This window comes from Elephas maximus, chromosome 10 (assembly GCF_024166365.1).
Source record: "Elephas maximus indicus isolate mEleMax1 chromosome 10, mEleMax1 primary haplotype, whole genome shotgun sequence".
In the NCBI taxonomy this organism is placed as follows: Eukaryota; Metazoa; Chordata; class Mammalia; order Proboscidea; family Elephantidae; genus Elephas; species Elephas maximus.
In genome coordinates, this window is record NC_064828.1 from 11,502,326 (window position 1) to 11,514,676 (window position 12,351).

Consider the following 12,351-nt stretch of genomic DNA (forward strand, 5'->3'; position numbering starts at 1 on the left):
GCTCTGTCCTGTGTTCTAGTGTTGGGTTGTTATCTGATATTATTGATTTTCTAACCAGAGAATTCCCTTTAGTATTTTTTGTAGTTTGGAATTGGTTTTGCAAATTCCCTAAACTTCTGATTATCTGGAAATGTCCTAATTTCACCTTCATATTTGAGAGACAGTTTTGCTGGATATGTGATTCTTGGTTGGCAGTTTTTTTCCTTCATTGCTTTGTATATGTCATCCCATTGCCTTCTTGCCTGCATGATTTCTGCCTAGTGGTCCAAGCTTATTCTTATTGACTCTCCTTTGTAGGTGACTTTTCATTTATCTCTAGCTGCTCTTAAAATTTTCTCTTTATCTTTGGTTTTGGCAAGTTTGATTATAATATGTCTTGGTGACTTTCTTTTGGGAGCTACCTTATGTGGGGTTCAGTGAGAATCTTGGATAGATATTGTTTCATCTTTCACGATATCAGGGAGGTTTTCTGCCAACAAATCTTCAACAGTTCTCTCTGTATTTTCTGTTATCTCTCCCTGTTCTGGTTCTCCAGTCACTCGCAGGTTATTTCTCGATAGAGTCCCACATGATTCTTCGGGTTTCTTCATTTTTTTTAATTCTTTTATCAGATTTTTCCTCAAATTATTGTTGATAAGTGTTTTCAGTCTCACTAATTCTGACTTCCATTTCCTCAGTTTTGCTCCACTGACTTTCTACTGAGTTGTCTAATTCTGAAATTTTGTTAATCTTCTGAATTTCTGATTGCTGTCTCTCTATGGATTCTTGTAGCCTATTAAATTTTTTAGTATGTTCTTGAATAATCTTAATTTCTTCAACTGCTTTATCTGTGTGTTCCTTGGCTTGCTCTGCATTTCACCTGATCTCTTCCCTGATGTCTTGAAGAGTTCTATATATTAATCTTTTGTATTCTGCATCTGGTAATTCCAGGACTACATCTTCATCTGGAAGATTCTGTGATTGTTTTGGGAGTTTGTTGAAGTGATCATAGTCTGCTTCTTTATGTGATTTGACATAGACTATTGTCTCTGAACTATTGTAATTTATTGTATTAATGTATTTTATGTTTCCTCGCTGTGTCCTAGCTTCTTGCTTTGTTTTGTTTTGCTATATCCAAATAGGCTACTAGAGTGCACTAACTTGATCATTGGTGCCTTTGAAGCACTAATGTCCTGTCACGAGATGGCTAAAGCTGTTATCAGGTATATAAGCCTAGGAGTCCATTCAGTATTCTTGTATAGATTTAGCTCAGGTGTCCAGGTAGTCAGTCACCAGTTGTTGGTGCAGGCTCTCACCTGCGATTTTAGAGGAGTAGTGGTGATTGGTGTATGCACAGGTTTCTGGTTGTAGCAGGGGGTCACACTCTGAGGAAGGCAGGGGGCTGACAATCTCCCGAGTGGCTGTGAGGAAACTGTGTCCCTGTTCTCTAGAGCGCACTGGTGGGTGGGCTTTGCAGCTGTACCATAGGCACCGAAGGCTTTTAACTGTAAGGAGTGGGAGGCATCACTTATCCTTGGACCCCTGTTGCGGGTGGCTACGTGGCGTGGGTGGAGCCACCAGTCCTCAGGCCCCTGATGTGGGTAGGTGAGGACCCTGTTTAATAGTCAGAGAGAGCAGTATCAAACATCAAAAACCCACCTCTCCACTGCACAGCTGAAACAATGACAGTCAGACCTCAAGCCCATTCGCCCTTGCAATGTAACAGCCAGGTCCTACCTGCCAAAATGGGGCCACCTGGGTCCATGCAGGGATGAAAGGCATTCAAAATCTGTGGACTGCTAGTGCCTGGACAGGAGCCGCTTCTGCTCTAAATTTCTAGTTTAGGGGAGCTGGCAGATTATTTTTTCCCTGTTTGTTACTTTGGTTCTTCTCCAAGGCTGGAAGAATGGCTCAGGGAGCGCATCAGGACCTATCTCAGGCACCGGGAAATCAACTGTCACTGAAGCCAGCTCGGGGCAAAGGGAGGAGGGATCAGATAGATGAGAGAGAGTTCTTTCAAAGGGAGGAGCTGATAGATCCACGCGGTAAATTAGAGAAAATCACTTACTTTGTGCTGAGAGTGCTGTTTATCTGCTGACTCCGGAGGTGTGCATAGATTCTGTGCGCTGGCTCGGCCCAGCTGCGGTCACGCCAGGGGATCAGGGCTGCGCCACTTCACTTGCCTTCTTTCGCTGAAGCAGCCACATCTCAAATGCCACCGCCAGCACTGCCACAGTTGTGCCGGTGAATCAGGGCTGCGCCACTTTGCTTGCCTTCTTTCACTGAAGTAACCACGTCCCGAATGCTCCTGCTAGCCCCAGTGCAGTTGTGCTGGGGGATCAGGGCAGAGTGGCATTGGTTCCCGCCAAGTCAGGTCCAGCAGCTCCTTGTTGCTTCAGCACAGTCTCTCCCTCCCACTGTCATTCAGCCTGATTTCTTAATTTTGCCTTTGATGTCCAAGGTTCCTAGGTTTGTCATATGTATAATCAATTCACTCGTTTTTTTGGGTCTTGTTGTAAGAGGGACCACTGAAAGTGTCTGACTACTCTGCCGTCTTGGCCCCACCTCCGCTGATGGTTAGTGGTTTTTTATTGTAGTCTGGGAGTCCAGGTGGTGCAGTGGTGAAGTGCTTGGCTATTCACCAAAAAGTCAGTTCGGGTGTCAGTGTTTTCATTTTTGTTTGATTCTAGTAATTTTTTTCATTTCGTCTTTGATTTCTTCTGTTACCCAGTGGATTTTAAGCAAGGTGTTAGTTTCCATGTTTTTTTTTTTTTTTTTTCCCTTGCTCTTCCTGTTATTAATTTCTACTCTTACGGTGCTGGGATCAGAGAAGATGCTCACTGTTTTGGATTTTGTTGAGGACTGCTTTGTGACCTAAGATGTGGTCTATTCTGGAGAATGTTCCATGTCCATTGGAAAAGAATGTGTACTTTGCTGCCATTGGGTGGAGTGTTCTATATCTGAGGTCAAAATGGTTGATTGTGGCCTTTAGATCTTCTATATCTTTGCTGAGTTTCTTTCTAAATGTTCTGTCTTTTACCGAGAGTGGTATGTCGAAGTCTCCTGCTATTATTGTGGACTGTCAATTTCTTTTCAGTGCTGAAAAGAGTTTGTTTTCTATATTTTGGAGCCATGTTATTGGGTGCATAGATGTTTCTTATGGTTATGCCCTCATGATGGATTGTCACTTTAATCATTATATAGTGTCCCTACTTGTATTTTATGGTGGATTTTGCCTTAAAGTCTGTTTTATCTGAGATTAGTATTGCCACTCCTTTTTTGGTTGCTGTTTGCTTGACATATTTTTTCCATCCTTTGATTTTTGGTATCTACTCCCACTGCCTTCTTGCTTGCATAGTCTCTGCCAAGTAATCAGAGCTTAGTATTACTGTTTCCCCTTTGTATGTGACTTTTTGTTTTTCTCGAGCTGCTCTAAGGATTCTTTCTTTGTCTTTGGCTTTGATAAGTGTCGTTATGATATGTCTTGGTGACTTTCTCTTGGGGTCTATAGTATATGGGATTCGTTGAGCTTCTTGGGTGGTCAGCTTTTTATCTTTCATGATATAAGGAAGTTTTCTGTCGGCAAATCTTCAGCTATCCCCTTTGTGTTTTCCGTTTTCTCCCCCTGTTCTGGAATTCTGATCACACACAGATTTTTACTATTGATTGTATATCTCACATAGTTCTTAAGTTTTCTTCATTTTTCTCCATTCTTTTCTCTGATTTTTTGCAAACAAAGTGGCATCCTTGGATTTGTCTTTAATCTTACTGATTGTCTTCCGTTGTTTCAGATTTACTTCTAAAACCTTCCAGTGTATTGTCTGTTTCTGAAGTTTTGTTATTTATCTTTTGGATTTCTGATTGCTGTTTTTGTATGATTTCTAATTATTCATTTTGACATTTTGCTTTTGTATCATTTTCCTGAATTCTTCTATTGCTTTGTGTTTTCCTTGATTTTGGCAATGTTTTGGTTGGTTTTGTCTGTGTTTTCCATGTTTTTATCTGTGTTTTCCTTGATCTCTTTCCTAATCTCTGGGAGAGCCATGAATATTAGACTTTCAGATTCCCTATCAAGGAGTTCACTGCCTTTTCTTCTGCTGGGAGGTCAACTGGTGCTTTACTCTATTCACTTACTCGGAGCCATCTTGTCCTGTTTTTTAAATACGTTTTGGTATTATCTGCTGTCTCTGAGACATTCAGGTACTATTTTTTTTAATCTATTGATTGTAGATTTGTTTGTTTTGTGCTGCTTTTTTATTTTGTTTGGTTATGTCTGGGTGGGTGAGCCGGGCATGCCTTGTTCCTTGCTTGTCTCTGGCCCTGTATGCAGGGCGAGAGCTCAGCTACGGTGCATCTGGGCAGGTCCAGCAGGGGAGAAAGGTGGAGATGGGTTATTTGTCTGCAGTGCGAACCAGGCCAGGGGCTGAAGCGGGGCCACTGTAGTCAGTGAGAGGTGAGTCTCCAAGCCAGTGGGGAGGGGCCTGGAGTCTGGGCTGGGTCTCCTCTGGGCTGTGGAGGGTAGTGGTAACCCCTGACTTTTATCTACTGTCCTTTCTATTTAAGTAAATGGTCTTCTTGTTGACTAAAAATGAAAGTTTATAGTACACTTACAAAATAGTTTGCTTAGTGTTTGGTGGTTTAAGAGCTAATACATGGTTTAGCATAAATTATGAAATTAAAGGAATTAATGAAATCATTGAAGGAAAAAAATCACATTTTCCCAATAGATGCGGAAAATGTATCTGATAAATTCAGACCCATTTATGATAACTCTTAGCAAACTAAGAATAGATGGAAACTCCTTTAACTTGAAAAGGGGTATTTAAAACAGTCTTTCAGGCCAGCATCATACTTAATGAACATCACAAGCATTCTCTTTGAGAATTAGAACAAGGTAAGAATGCCTGCTATCAGTTCTTCCCAAAGAATATCTATTGATCTTTAGATATAGCACAATCTCAATAAAAATTCCAGCAGATTTTTTGTGGATTTTAACAGTCTGATTCTAAAGATTTATATGGGAACGCAAAGAAGCAAGAACAGCCCCTGAAAGAGAAGAACTTGCCTACGAGATATCAGAGCTTATTCTGAAGCTAAGTAATTAAGACAGTGGGGTATTGGTGCAGGGATAGACAAATAGACCTGGCGAACAGAAGAATGAGCATAGTAACAGAGCTATACGTGTGTGAGGGAGCCCTCATGGTGCAGTGGTTAAAGCGTTCGGCTGCTAACCAAAAGATCAGTGGTTCAAACCCACCAGACTCTGCAGGAGAGAGATGTGGCAGTCTGCTTCCATAAAGATTACAGCCTTGGAAACCCCATGGGGCAGTTCAACTCTGTCTCATCAGGTCACTGTGAGTTAGAATTGACTCGACAGCAGTGAGTTTTTTTGGGTTATACGTGTGTGCTCACTTTATATATGACAAAGGCGGCACTGCAGAAAAGTGGGGAAAGAATGGTCTTTTCAATAAATGAATAGATACGGGGGGCAGGAAATGAAATTGGACCTTTTGCCTTATATCATGCATAAAATCAATTCCAGGTACAGTAGATTTGAAAACTTAAATGTGAAACATAAAACTGTAAAGCTTTTGTGTGATGTAATAGGAGAATATATGTGACCTTGAGAGTAGGACACACTTTCTTAAACAGGCTCGAAGGGACAAGGGGAGGGTCAGGACCCTAAGTGGAGGGTGTCAGGCACCCTGGGGTAACAGCACAGAGAGACCCAGGGTATAAATGCCCCATCCTCTGTTTTCTCTGATGCCCTGAGGGCACTGGGGTCTCCTGGTGCAGCCTGTAGAGATGAACCTTCAGGGACAGCAGGGTGGTGATGAGTGGAGCTTGCATCTGGAGGGGAAAGATATCTAGCACAAATAGGTATTTCATAAAAGAGGAGACAAATGGCCAAAAACATATCAAAAGATGTTCTTCCTCATTAATAATCATGGCGTGCAAATTAATTTTACTAAAAATCTAGGAACAACCAAAAGTAGAGTGGATAAATAATATGTAGTTTATCATACAATGGAATCGTAAATAACAATGAAATGGACAACCTGTAGCCACAAGTGTCAGCATGGATAGATTGTGCGATGTTGAGCAGAAGAAACAAGGACAAGAACCATATGTCCAAAATGAATGTTCCATTTATGTATAAAGTCCAAGTAGGTAAAACCGAACCGTATATTGTTTGGGGTTATATATATGGGTGATAAAACTAAATAAAAGTAAGGAAATGATTATCACAAAACTCAGTTACCCCTGGGGAAAGCGAAGGACATGCACTGGGGGAGGGATACACCCCAAAAAACAAAACACATTGCTGTCAAGTGGATTCCAACTCATAGCAACACTATGGGACAGAGTAGAACTGTCCCACAGAGTTTCCAAGGCTATAAATCTTTTCAAAAGCAGACCGCCACATCTTTCTGCCACAGAGCAGCTGGTGCGTTGGAACCGCTGACCTTTTGGTTAGCGGCTGAATGCTTTAACTGCTGTGCCACCAGGGGGCTCCTCATTCTATTTTAATCTGGGTAGCAGTTACATGGTGTTTCTTTAAACCCTACATATGTATTTTCTCCGCTCCTTTGTATGGTATGTGTGATTTACTTAACAGTAAAAAGAAAACAATTTGTAAAAAAAAAGTATTTAAATGTAAGGTTCTATTTGTCTTTAATAGTTGGTCTATTTAAATTATTATGCTTTAGTTTCGTAATGGTTTTGTTTGGATATTTTGGTGCTCAGAGCATCTATCTTCAGGAGCTAACTACTGTTTCCGTACTGAGTTGTACAGTTCCAGTCAAAAACAAATACAGATAGCTTAGTTTAGGGTTTTGAAATATTAGAGATAGCTTGAGACTCTCATGACTACTATTAAATACTCCAGGGCTTCAGAAACCTTTAGTGGAAACTAGCAAATATATGTCTCAGAACACGTCTGTAGAGAGAGAATTGGAAGGCTTCATTTGTAAATACTAATTTTTAAGTAGTTGAGGTGTACACAATGGAGTGATTTGGTGTGCTTTGAACCCAGCAACTTCTTAACCTGCCATTCCTTAAACCTGCCCAACAGGAATGGAATTTTTCTTCCTTCTGAACTGGGAGACTTTGAACTCTTCCTCCTAAGACTGAGCCGCATTGGGGGTGTGATGCAAGATACCCTCCCTGTTGAAAACTACAGCTCCAAAGAAGGTTGGGATTTCCATTCTCACTTCATTTTCTATTGTTTGGAACACAGTCTGCAGTATCTTCTTTATGTCTACCTCGACTTTTACAAGTGAGTACTGAGAATTGATTTACCCTCGAACACGTTTTCATGTTTCCTTTTTCCATACTACTTCTGAGTAGGAAAATAGTAAGCAGCCATATGAGGAATACTGATCTTTTTGAAGTAGTTTCCCCTGCCCCCACACGTCATACATCTTTTAGTTCAAAGCTATGTTCAACTGAATGCTTACAACATGATTTTCGGTTATGTTAATCCTGTAACATCTATGTTAACCTTTAAGATAACTAGAGAACAGAATAAAATGAGAGAAGTGGTTTGAAAGTTTAAAAGAAAATTCTAAAGATTCAGTTGGAGTCCTTTGATACTTTCGTTACCAGAAGAATGCTAAAGTACTTTGATTTCATAGCCACGACAAATTGTTTTGGAGCCTTGGTGGCACAGCGGTTAAGAGCTTGGCTGCTAACCAAAAGGTCGGCAATTCGAATCCACCAGCTTCTCCTTGAAAACCCTATGGGGCAATTCTACTCTGTCCTATAAAGTAGCTATTAGTCAGAATTGACTCAACGGCAACAGGTTTGGTTTTGGTTTACAAGTTGTTTTAGATGTAGTATAAATTTTGTATATATAAACATCAATGTATATCTACCTAGTATTAACCTGCAGAATCCTATCTGAGACCAGTGTTAACTGCTATTGGGTCAGTAATAGGAACAATAATAATAATGGTAGTCTCTAATATATGGGAGTCCTGATGGCACAGCGGTTAAGAGCTGTGGCAAGCTACGGCTGCTAACCAAAGATTGGCGGTTTGAGTCTACCAGCTGCTTCTTGGAAACCTTACGGGGCAGTCAGAATCGACTGGACGTTAATGGTTTTTTTTTTCCTAATATATGTGTTCCTGGCACTGAACTAAGTGCTTTTCGTGCCTTGCCTCATTTAATCTTTACAAAAATCCTGTGGGATTTCACATCTCGTGTCTCCGTGTCACAGACGAGCACACTAAGGCTTCAGGAGGCTGAGTTCAGATCCTCGTTATTCGCGGTGGTTAAGTCCTGTGACGTTGCCAGGGATGCTGAACTGGTGAACACAGAAGCATTGCTCCGAGGATAATTACAGGGTTAAGTTCGCGCAATCCTCCGGTCACAGCAGTTTTATCAACTGATCAACACATGACTGTGTTTTATGTGTCATCTTATTTAAAGACGCCTTATTTAATATATATTGTTGATTCATTAACTTGAACTCATAGCCTCTAACTCCTGCCTGTAGGAAGCTTATCTGACACACATTTTCTCTGTAAGGCACATCACAGCCTTGCACCGAGGAGCACCAGACAGCACTTCACTACTATGCTTGGGGGCCATTTTAAACAATGAAATCACCAACAAAAAGCACAAAAATGCAAAAAATCTGGCAAAGATAGACTGCAAAAAGAACACTTGTTTACAGCGTGAGGCTGAAACAAGAAGGCAGAGCTTCACCGTATTTGACCTCAGCTGGGAACATGCCTGTTGGGTAACTCAGATTTTCACCGTTCTGTCTGTGTGTACTAGTGACCGTGATCACCACAAGTATTCATTTTGGGATTACAAATAAAGAGTGAGTAGGCAAATTCACAAATACAGAATCTGTGAGTAATGAGGATCGATTGTACCTTGCTAGAAGCACACAGCTGGTAGGTGTCAGGGCCAGATTTAATTCTTCTATTTGATTCCAGAGCCCCCATTAACCCATTGGTAGAGAACATTTTATTTTGTGTATTAATGACTAGGAGTTGGAACAGAGGCTGTGTTTCTGGTTCACATCATTGAGGCTTGCTTAGACACAGAATGCTTTCCCCAAAACTACTGGTAAGAGAACAGATTTAAAAGCTGTATTTTGAAGACTTGAGCCTTAACTGCTCAGTCCTAGCCTCTCTATAGTTTGTAAAAGTTTTTTCAAACCTCTTATTAAGTTTGAAAATGCAACAAAGTTCTTATAAAAACTAGTAAAATATAAAGTATCTTAAGGTGCAAGATATTTGTTAATCTTATATGGAGTTGGTAAAATTTCATCATGGTTTTAGAAGGATAGGCATCTTGGTAGTAAATATGTTTTAAGTAATACTATCTTTGTCTCTAAATAATTTTCTCTATTTCCAGATCACAAGGAATATGTAAAACACAACACAAGAGAGGAAATATTTTGTATTATATGTACTTTTTAATTCCAAGGCTCCATTTTTTATGCTAGTTATCATCTGAGCAAATAGTTACACCTGTCGTATTCTGTTTGTTAATCAGAGAGTTTATTTTCTGTTTTATATACAGACTTAGTCCTCCAAATTGTCCCTTTTTGGAAAAAAAAGAATTCCATGAAGCTCACCCCTGGTTTGAATTTTTAGTTCAGTGTCGACAAGTTTCCAGTAACTTAACAGGTATGGCTGTACGGTATTACACATACTTTTCCTTAAAGAACTGGTCTGTTGAATGGTATTTAACTTGTGAACTCTTTAAATAAATCATATGGCTTTAGTCAAATATCTGATTATAACCTCCGCTCACATTATTTAAGAAGCAGATTAGTTTTGTGCAGAAAACCCAAAATGCTAGTCTCTTCCCAGCCAAGAAAAGCCAGATGTGGAGTAGAGAGCTTGTGTAGTTTTGTCCCCTCCCCTCCCATCAGCCTCCTGCTCTGTTCTCTTCAGATTTCTCCTTTCCCACCAGTTTATCACAGTTGAATTCCTGCTCTCCAGTAGACTGATACCTCATGAAGAAATAGTCTGTCTTCCAGGTGCCTGCTCTAAGACTTTTGTAAGGAGCTCCAGATGGAGTGAAAAGAAATCCACAATGTGGGTAGGATGATTATTTGGCACTGGTGATATATGGCATCAAATTACTATTTTAATTTGCATTTCTTATTGCTATTATTGTTGTGTGCCATCAAGTTGATTCCAACCCATAGCCACCCTATAGGACAGAATAGTACTGCCCCACAGGATTTCCTAGGCTGTAATCTTTATGGGCCACTACTTTTCTGTCAGTTTGTTGTATTGTGGTGGCTTACATGTTGCTGTGATGCAGGGTAACCCATCGTGGACAGGTTTCAGTGGAGCTTCTAGACTGAGACAAACTGGGGAGAAGGACCTGGCAATCTACTTCTCAAAAAATTAGCCAGTGAAAACCTTATGAATAGCACCAAAACATTGTCTGATACAGTGCTGGAAGATAATCCCCTCAGGTTGGAAGACACTCAAAATATGACGGGGAAGAGCTGCTTCCTCAAAGTAGAGGCGACCTTAATGACATGAATGGAGTCAAGCTTTTGGAACCCTCATTTTTTGATATGACACAAAGTCAAAATGAGAAGAGCTGCAAATGTCCATTAATAATTGGAATGTGGAATGTACAAAGTGTGAATCAAGTTGGAAGTTGTCAAAATGAAATGGAACACTTAAAGATTGATAATATAGGCATTCGTGACCTAAAATACATGGGTATTGGCCGTTTTGAATCATATAGTCATATGGTGTACTATGCTGGGAATGACAAATTGAGGAGGAATGGTGTCATGTTCATCATTTAAAAAAAAAATTTCAAGATCTGTCCTAAAGTACAATGCTGTCAATGTTAAGATAATATCCATATGCCTACAGGGAAGACCAGTTAATACAACTATTCAAATTTACACACCAACCACTAATGCCAAAGATGAAGAAATAGAAGACTTTTACCAACTTCTGCAGTCCAAAATTGATCAAACATACAATCAAGATGCATTGATAATTACTGGTGATTGGAATGCAAAAGTTGGAAACAGAGAAGGACCAGTAGTTGGAAAATATGGCCTTGGTGGTAGAAACGATGCCAGAGATTGCATGAAAGAATTTTGCAAGACCAATGACTTCTTTGTTGCAAGTAAACTTTTTTCAACAACATAAAACGATGATAATACACATGGATCTTACTGGATGAAATATACACAGGAATCAGATTGACTACATCTATGGAAAGAGATGATGGAGAGGCTCAATATCATTAGTCAGAACAAGGCCAGAGACTGACTGTAGAAAGACCATCAGTTGCTCATATGCAAGTTGAAGTTGAAACTGAAGAAATTAAACAAGTCCACAAGAGCCTAAATATGACCTCAAGTATATCCCACCTTGATTTTGAGACCATCTCAAGAATAGATTTGATGCATTGAACACTAAAAACCAAAGACCAGATGAGTTGTAGAATGACATCAAGGACGTCACACATGAAGAAATGAAAAGGTCATTAAAAGGACAGGAAGGAAAGAAAATACCAAAATAGATGTCAGAAGACTCTGAAACTTGCTCTTGAACATAGAATAGCTAAAGGGAACGGAAGAAATGAAGTAAAAGAGCTGAACAGAAGATTTCAAAGGGCGGTTCGAGAAGACAAAGTATTATAATGACATGCGCAAAGACCTGGAGTTTGAAAACCAAAAGGGAAGATCACAGCATTTCTCAAGTTGAAAGAACCAAAGAAAAAATTCAAGCCTTGAGTTGTCATACTGAAGAATTCAGTGGAGAAAATGCTGAGTAACGCAGGAAGCATCAAAAGAAGATAGAAGGAATACGCAATCACTGTACCAAAAAGAATTGGTTGATGTTCAGCCATTTCGGGAGGTAGCGTGTGATCAAGAACCAATTTTTTTTTTTTTTTTTTTAAGGTAAATGATCTGGCACTTTGTCCCATGTATTGTCTATTCCATAACGTGACAGCATTCATCAAAGTGGCTTTGTCTTAAGCTGGGTTCTCTAGAGAAGCAAAACCAGTAAAGGTATAAATATATAGAGAGATTTACATTAAGGAAATAGCTCATGCAGTTGTAAAGGCTGGAATGTAGGTCAGGCTGGAGCTTCTCCTGATTCACGTAGCCACAGGGCAAGTCAGACAGCAGGGCTCTGGGTCACGGGCTGCAAAGACCAATGAATTCCAAGATCAGCAGGCAAGATGCCAGGTAAAGCTGCTAGGTGAAGTCCCTAGAACTGGAGGTCAGACTAACAGAAGCCAGCTGCAAGATCCAGTGCGAGCAAAAGCCCACAAGCCTTGCCAGAAAGCCCACTTATATTGGATGCAGGCTGCACCCCAAGGAAACTCCTTTTCAGCAGATTGGCTACTCACAGCAGATCC

The 12,351-nt window shown here is 40.2% G+C and overlaps 1 protein-coding gene across 1 annotated transcript in view; it reads left to right on the forward strand.

The window, feature by feature from the left end:
• The window catches only part of SPG11 (SPG11 vesicle trafficking associated, spatacsin), a 96,721-nt gene that overhangs the window by 31,420 nt on the left and 52,950 nt on the right, over positions 1-12,351 (forward strand). The window contains exons 16-17 of the mRNA XM_049899076.1: positions 7,055-7,258; positions 9,520-9,626. Of these exons, the coding sequence (XP_049755033.1) occupies positions 7,055-7,258; positions 9,520-9,626 (311 nt within the window). The remainder of the gene's footprint in view (positions 1-7,054; positions 7,259-9,519; positions 9,627-12,351) is intronic.